Source organism: Grammomys surdaster, unplaced genomic scaffold, assembly GCF_004785775.1.
Source record: "Grammomys surdaster isolate TR1022 unplaced genomic scaffold, NIH_TR_1.0 126013, whole genome shotgun sequence".
In the NCBI taxonomy this organism is placed as follows: domain Eukaryota; kingdom Metazoa; phylum Chordata; class Mammalia; order Rodentia; family Muridae; genus Grammomys; species Grammomys surdaster.
Genome location: NW_021620828.1, coordinates 4,334,368 through 4,342,328, shown reverse-complemented (window position 1 = coordinate 4,342,328; position 7,961 = coordinate 4,334,368). Strand labels below are relative to the sequence as shown.

Sequence of the window (7,961 nt, the reverse complement as noted above, 5' to 3'; positions counted from 1 at the left end):
CACCACCACCATCACCACCACCATCACCACCACCATCACCACCACCATCACCACCACCATCACCACCATCACCACCACCATCACCACCACCATCACCACCACCATCACCACCACCATCACCACCACCATCACCACCACCATCACCACTCTAAGTCCACTTTTCCTGGTCTGTGTGGAATGTAAGAATTGTTTTTTTTAAGATTTATTATTTATTATATATGAATACACTGTACTCTTCAGACACACCAGAAGAAGGCATCAGATCTCATTACAGATGGTTGTGAGCCACCATGTGGTTGCTGGGATTTGAACTCAGGACCTCTGGAAGTGCAGTCAGTGCTCTTAACCACTGAGCCATCTCCCCAGCCCGTAAGAATTGTTATACTTAGGACTTTCTTTTCTTTCCTTTTCTTCTCTTTCTAACAAGACCTCACTGTGTATCCTGAATTGGCCTCGATTTTCTTTCCTAACTACACAATTCCTAATCCTGTTATCATTTCCAATCCCCTAAGCACTTTAGGCTCTTCCTCATTAGGCTCCTTTGCAATCTTCTCGCTCACAGCGCTAATGTGATTCCACAGAACACTGATCGTAGCTCCAAAATAAACTGCCGATTGTGTCCACTAGAGTTGGCATCTACATTTGCATCTTCCTCTGAGTGGACTGTGAGGTGTTCTTAGGAAGCATCTGCTACTGTTCATTGGGTTGTCACCATACCGTGGCACAGTCCCGAGACCCTCGCAATACGCATTATCCAAACCCTGTACTTATGTCTCCGCTGCATCGATTATGCCGGTTGCAATAGTAATCTGTCTGATTAGCCATTAAATCTTGGTCTTTCTGGTAAGAAGATCGCTTCAGCCACTTATATTTACCTCTTCCTGTCTAACACCTACCAAAACACTAGTAGATTAGTATGCATTTAATTAAAAGCACCCTGAGTAAGTATACTGGTGAACACCAATGACCTGGATGGTATTGAATCTATCAGGGGACAGAAATTCGTGTTACTGTTATCACTGATTATAGATTCACAGTCAACACTTCTAAAACAAAAGACAGGCTGGGAAGAGGTACACATAACAGACTTACTGAATAGAAGTTTTAGATGACACGAAAGAGCTCAGAAATGGGGGCACAAAGGCCCTGAACTATCCATTTTAGTGCTTAGGTATGATGAACATTAAACACAGAAATGTGACTGGTCCAAATGTATGTGCCCTTGTGATAACAGAGGAGAGGATCCCATCGAAGCCTGTGTGTTGTGGTTCTTCTTCGTCTCCTTCTGTGCTGTTCCTGGCTCCTGAGAACAAAGCGGGACTCCTAGAATGAGATCCTTAGATCTACTATCAGCTGACGTCGGTCAGGAAACTTTTTTTTTTTTTAATAACCAATGATTAGTCAGCTTTACATTGCTACCAAAACATAACCAGGGCAGCTAATTTTGTAAAGAGAGAGGGTTTATTTAGCTCTGAACTTAAGAATCTCAAAGGCCATCGGTTTGACCTTTAGTGATGGCATTGAATGCTCAGCACACAGAGACTCAAAGGCTTGTGTGTGGAAGATCTTAGCTCTCCAAACAGGAAATCAAAGAGAGAAATTGGTATTTCACAATCCCTTCCGAGGGGCAGCTTCAAAACTTCAGAGCCTCCCACTGAGCCTTACCCAGGAAAGGGTCCTCCATCTCCCAACAGCACCATCTTGTGGACCAAGCATTCATTACAACGGACCTTTGGGTGACCCTGCTAACATTCAAGCCAGCTCTGAGGGACTGTCTCTGGCTGTAGGATGGCCTTTGGGGAAGAGGGGATCTTATTTCTATGACTTCCCTCAAGAGACAGGAACCCTTAGTTTTTTGACCCTCCTTGGTGAGAAGATGGAAGGCAGGAGCCAGCCCTTCAGGAAGACATCTTAGGGCCTGCAAGTGCAGTTCTCCAGGACATAGATTGCTGAGACTCAACATGACCACGCATATCTGACTTTGTTCCTTTTCTTGCTCAGCTTTCAGTTCAACAGAACCCACTGAGAATACAAGCATGTGGCACATTGGCCTCGCCTATGTTTATCTTTGGTAGCATAAAGGCCAGATGGAAATACCTCTTTCCCTCTTCTGTCTCTCCTTTCTTCCTTAAGCCCTTTCTGTCCCTTTCGAGCTTCTCTTAATTTCTCTACTCTTTCTTCCTTCCTATCTTTATTCTTTCTTAGTATTTTATTCATTGCACCCTTAAATACAGAAAATTGGACCCTATTTATAAGTGACTTTCCCCTATAATGGCTGCTTCCACAGTGTGTTGATGGTTGCAGATTTAGAACTTATTCCCATTAAAGTATTACATTTAATTAACACAGTTCTGATACTTATTATCATCTCTGTATAGGTAGACAGACCAATGTTACGTTTTCAATCTAACTGAACATCAATGGATTCTTTTTTTTTATTGTATGTAAATACACTGTAGCTGTCTTCAGACACCCAATAAGAGGCCATCAGATCTCATTACAGATGGTTGTGAGCCACCACGTGGTTGCTGGGATTTGAACTCATGACCTCCGGAAGACCAGTCAGTGCACTTAACCACTGAGCCATCTCACCAGCCCACGTCAATAGATTCTCTGGGTGACGACTTGTCTTGACTTCTGTGAAAAGACTTGCAATAAATATGAGGTATAAGTATCTCTTTGACATAACCTCCTCGTTCCCTTTAGATACATGCCCAGTGTTAGAGTTGTTAGGTTATGTGATAATTCTATTTTCATATTTTCAAGGAAATGTAAAGATATTTTCCATAATGATGATGTCATTTTTGCATTTACCTCTAATGGGCAGGGTTTCTCCCTTTCTCCACATCTTTGGCTAATATTTGTTATTCCCTCTCTCTCTCTCTCTCTCTCTCTCTCTCTCTCGCTCGCTCTCGCTCTCGCTCTCGCTCTGTGTGTGTGTGTGTGTGTGTTTTCTGCATGCATGTCTGTGCACTACATGAGTACCTGATGCCTTCAGATGTAGGAAGAAGGTATTGGATTTTCTGATGGTTGTCAGACTTCTTGTGGGTGCTGGAATCAAACCCGGTTCTCTAGAAGAGCTTTCATTTTTATACTATTAGTGTTTTTGAGCATTTCCATAGACTTATCTACAGTTTACACATGTACCCTTAGGGAATGCTATTGAGATAATTTAACCATTTTAAAATCCAATTGTCAGTTTTACTACTCAATAAAGTTCCCTATTTATTTTCAGTATTACTCCCCATCAGGTAAGTAGTTTCTATAGATTAAAGTCAGTTTCTGTCTTTCCTACCCATTGTCACATTCCTCGGTGCCCATGAACTCACTTCTTCACCACTTGAAGTAAAAGGAATGTTTAAAAAACAAGACAAAACAAAAGCAAAAACAACAAAACAAAGGAAAGTCATTGAAAATGGGAGACTTACCATACTGGAGATTTGATGGACGTTTACCAGATTCAACTGGGTGTGGTGGCTTTTGTCAGCAATTTCAACACTAGGAGGATCACTATGAAGGCTAGCCTGTGCTTCACAGGGTGTTCCAGGCTATCAGCATGTGCTACAGAGTGATAATAATAATAGTAATAATAATAATAGCAACAATAATAGAAAACTGATTTCAGCATTTCATTGGCATGAATTTACAATTAAATTGTAGTACTTTTGATTGATATCTAGTTTTTGCCAGTGAAGCTTGTATTTTTACACTTTCTCTAAGAAAGAAGACAGTGAACATGGTTTATAAACCTTACTAAGAAAGTCATGCTAACTATTAACTACAAACCAACATTCTAACATTCTAACATTATAAAAAAGTAACAGCACATTTAACTATCCAGATGATGCGTCTGTATTGCAATGTATTCCCTGAACACATTTTTCTTTTGAGAATCGATATGGAGACAAGGTTTTACAGAGTAATTCTCTTCCAAGCGTTACTCCCTCGGTATGCTCCACTGCTACTGTCAGCCCTGTGTGGAGAATCAAAATCATATGAACTCCTACGTGTCACCCAACTACTTTCTTTGTTTTTGTCTTCTTGCTGTCTGACTTGCACTGCCGACTCCAGCCAGGCCAACATCCAGTGAACTTTAGCAGGAAGTTACACATGAACCGATACCCCCTGGGGAGGTAACCGGAGAGACGATCTGAAGTGATCACTCTCAGGAGCCTTGCTCCAAAAGGTAATTGATCTTCCCTTCCGTGAGACTATAAAAGCAACGGCAGACTCAGACTTAGAGCGAGAGGAGGGAAAGCAAGTGGAACACCTAGGTAGCTGACTTCTAGTGAGAGGAGGGAAAAGACAGCTTCTCCTAAAGTCACCCTCCAGGCACTGGGACAACATGGTGCCTACCATTTTGCTCAGTGCCTTCCTGCTTCAGCTCACTGATGTTGTGGCTTCAGAACCGTAAGAAGATTCTAAACTCTCTGTATCCAAGTACTGACAATATCATTTTGTTAAATGGATTCTGTGTTAAAATCTAGCTGGTTCATTATTGTTTTTCAACTTCAGCAAGTGAGCGCTGGTCTGCCCTCTAAGTGTTGAGCAAATGCCAGAATGGATACTATACTCTTAAGACACCATTGTATGCATCCAGTTTATCATTATTCTGCACAGTTTGGGGCATCCTTCAATAGCTCAGGTTGCTGTGTGGGTGTAAACAAGTCTCTAGATTTGTTTGCAAAGTGCTGGCTGTTCTCTTTGTGCAGGCAATACATCCTGTGGGTTTCTTCTGTGGTACAGCGATTTTCCTCAGAAAAAGCCTGCCTTCATCTTTTAAACCTCAACGAGTCTGTGTCATTGAGTGTCGCCCTAGAATATGAGGGATCCAGCACTACTATCTTTGACCAGCACGTGGAAGAGGGGAACTTCTACGCTTGTGCAAATTTCAAAGTGAGGCACCAAATTCAATGCTGCGGGAATATGAACCCACGTTTCTCTTCAATAATAAATCTTAATTTTGAGTGATTTCATTTGCAAAATCTAGGGGGAGGATGTGAAAATTTCAAGAGAAGCAAGAAACAAAGGGAAAGAATTTAATGTGCAGCATATGCTGCTGCCGTTGGCAATTTTCTATGATAGGAAATGAGGCAATTGGTGTTTTAGAGTGAACACATTTCACAGAGCCTAGAAGGGAAAGGTGGGCTAAAGGCTTATGTCTGCTGAGGAAGACATAAAAAATAGACTTCAGGAAGATATGAACCTGAGTTTATTAGAAAAGACTCTTCTACTGAGCCCAGCAATTGCAGCAGTCGGGGAGTCTTTGATGGGAGGCAATGGGTGCACAGAGCTTTGTCTGTCTCTCCATCTAAATGAAGACACACAGCTTTCCCTTCTCTGCTCTTCTTCATAAACAGGTGTCTCAGCTGTCCTCAGAGCAGTTGGCCTTTGTGACATTACTTGTTCAGGGAAACACTCTTAAAATCTCTGAAAGAAGAGCTGTAGCCATCGCTGCTGAGGAGAACGCCACTTTTGTGCAGACAGATATACCAGTCCACAAACCCGGAGACACGGGTAAGTCACTTAAAAAAACATTTTCTCCAAATTAACCTGTAAAAATGAGTAAAATTTGTCTTTAGCATCATCGGCTGGTGCTTTTCCATAATTCCTATAGTTATGAGACAGTGCTGCTAGTTCCAGGAGCTTGTGTGTGGCTTCATAAGACTCTGTGCGTTCTGTGATTGCACATAAATCCTACTGATGAGGCTTCATGGTACAGTGGTTACCAGAATGCAAAGTTGTAATTGTTTGATCTAAACCAATGATCCATTACATACCCATTGGACAAGCTCATTAAGTCTCCTTCTCAAGCCAATTTTTTCATTCTTAGGGTAGAGGTAATGAACGTTTCTTTGGACTTTCAGGGAAGAAATGAGAGTCATTGTAAAAAAAAAAAAGTTCCAATAACCACAAAGACCTCACCAGCAGCATTTATGAGTTCTACCGTTCTATTTTTATGTCGATTGGTATAACATGAGAAAGTCAGCCAGAGCCTTTCTGCTTTCTTAACTATTGTTCTAAGCAGAATGTAGCATAAAGAATACAAAGCTATAATTCAAAGCCTCTTGCTTCAAAGCTTAGCTCTGTTGACCGGTGATTGACTTTTGGCAAGTAAATTCTGATCCTTGAGATATAATCTATTCATCTGTGAAATGAAAGGGTTAGAGATGAAACCACCTGTGCATTATATCCTGATTCATGTTCCACATTTCTATGATTTTTTTAAAAAAGGAAACAAAAGACCTGAATGCAGAATTTATTTTGGCTTAAACAATAGACATTTATTTCTGGCAGCTGAAGAACCAGCCGATATGAAAGTGTCAGGGGTGGCTTCCTCCAAGGCTGCTGGGCTCTGACTGATGTGACTGTGTCTGGGGCAGGAGAATTCCTCAGAGGAGTCTCTACTGTCCTCTAAACGACAGTCTTATGTAGGCTTCTCTTCTCTTTCTTTTGTAATTAATTATATATTTGTTATTATTTTTATTTTATTATATTTATATTATTTATATATAATTTGTAATGCATTTCATTATGATGTTTTCACATTTAATATTACAAAGATAATGCCTAAAGAGAGATTTTCACTTCCTGATATTCTCTTTCCTGCTCTTACTAAAATATTAGAATAAACTATATTTTAAAGAGCTGACATCTTTCTTTTGTAGTTCTGCTAAAATACCTTAATTTTGCTAGCATTGTTTTCAAGGAAAATTATACTCATCCATTCCCATAAATGTCTTACATATATGCTTCTATGGATGATAAGTCTGTCACTAATTCTGTTCCAAGAAACAGCCTTATGTTTGTTAAGGTAGAAGCTTCTAAAGGTAGCTGGTGTCAGCCCTGGGGACAACAAGAATCAGTAACAGAGAGATAAGAAGTACAAAAAGAGATTTTCCCCAATGGACTCTTAACCTGAAAGGGTCAGATCCGAGCTAGGGGAGAGCACTGTGGTATCCTGTGATGGACAAGCAGTTACTTATGTATATTTCTTAAAGCAATCATCACCATAAGGCGGGGATCGCAAGAAAACCACTTTACAGCCATACCCTCTTTTCCTTAGTTCACTTTCGAGTTGTGACACTGAACACTTGGCTGAAGCCTGTCGATGACTTGGTGAGTCCATAACTGCTAAAGGTACAATGGGGTTGAAATCCATTCATCAAACCCGTTGCTGTACAGAGCACCCTCCAGAAATGTAAGTCAGCATACCTCAGATACCTGCACACCCAGGCTTATTCCTAAGGCAAATGTGGTGTATAGGCTCGTGGAATTTTATTTGACCATAAAGAATGAAATTATGTCAGTTTCAGAAAAACGAATGAACTAGAGGTTGTGGTATTAGGTCAAATTAGCCAAATTCAAAAGATAAATACCATGTTTTCTCTTGTAGTCAGGATTACACACACACACACACACACACACACACACTAAAGTGAGAGGAGAGGTGGGGTGGACAGGTGAGGGCAATATGAAATGAGCCCAATCACGATACGATGATATGTATGTATGAACGTATCATAGCAAAGACCATTGTTTTATACACTAGCTAAAAGAACTGATTAAAAAATAAATCTTGGAACTAATACTATTTGGCAAAAGAATGTCTCACTAAAGTATCCATCTGTGTCTTTCCTTTCAGTATCCCTTGATCACCGTTCAGGTAAGACATCTACTTTCCATGTCCAGTTATCCATATCCAGTTAAAGACATTCAGATTAGGAATGAGGTGCTTCCAATTTTAAGTTTTATATAACTGAAAATGAAGATGATTAAAACAAACATAAAAGAAATCTGCGTCTGAAGACAATTAGAAGTACAATTAAAATGTAATTTTGAAAACTCTGAAGATACCTAGGAACCCTGATTTCTTGTCCATGAATCCGTAAGAATAATGTGCTGAGAACTGGAAAACAGAGATTTATTTTTCCCACTGTGTATTATAATTGTAACTCATA

At 40.3% G+C, this 7,961-nt stretch overlaps 1 protein-coding gene across 1 annotated transcript in view; it reads left to right on the top strand.

Moving 5' to 3' along the window:
- The first annotated feature begins 4,249 nt into the window (after positions 1 to 4,249).
- The window catches only part of LOC114610050 (ovostatin homolog), a 40,210-nt gene continuing 36,498 nt past the window's right edge, over positions 4,250 to 7,961 (top strand). Inside the window, exons 1-5 of the mRNA XM_028754528.1 lie at positions 4,250 to 4,410; positions 4,713 to 4,896; positions 5,361 to 5,517; positions 7,067 to 7,119; positions 7,646 to 7,666. Of these exons, the coding sequence (XP_028610361.1) occupies positions 4,346 to 4,410; positions 4,713 to 4,896; positions 5,361 to 5,517; positions 7,067 to 7,119; positions 7,646 to 7,666 (480 nt within the window). The 5' untranslated portion in view covers positions 4,250 to 4,345. The remainder of the gene's footprint in view (positions 4,411 to 4,712; positions 4,897 to 5,360; positions 5,518 to 7,066; positions 7,120 to 7,645; positions 7,667 to 7,961) is intronic.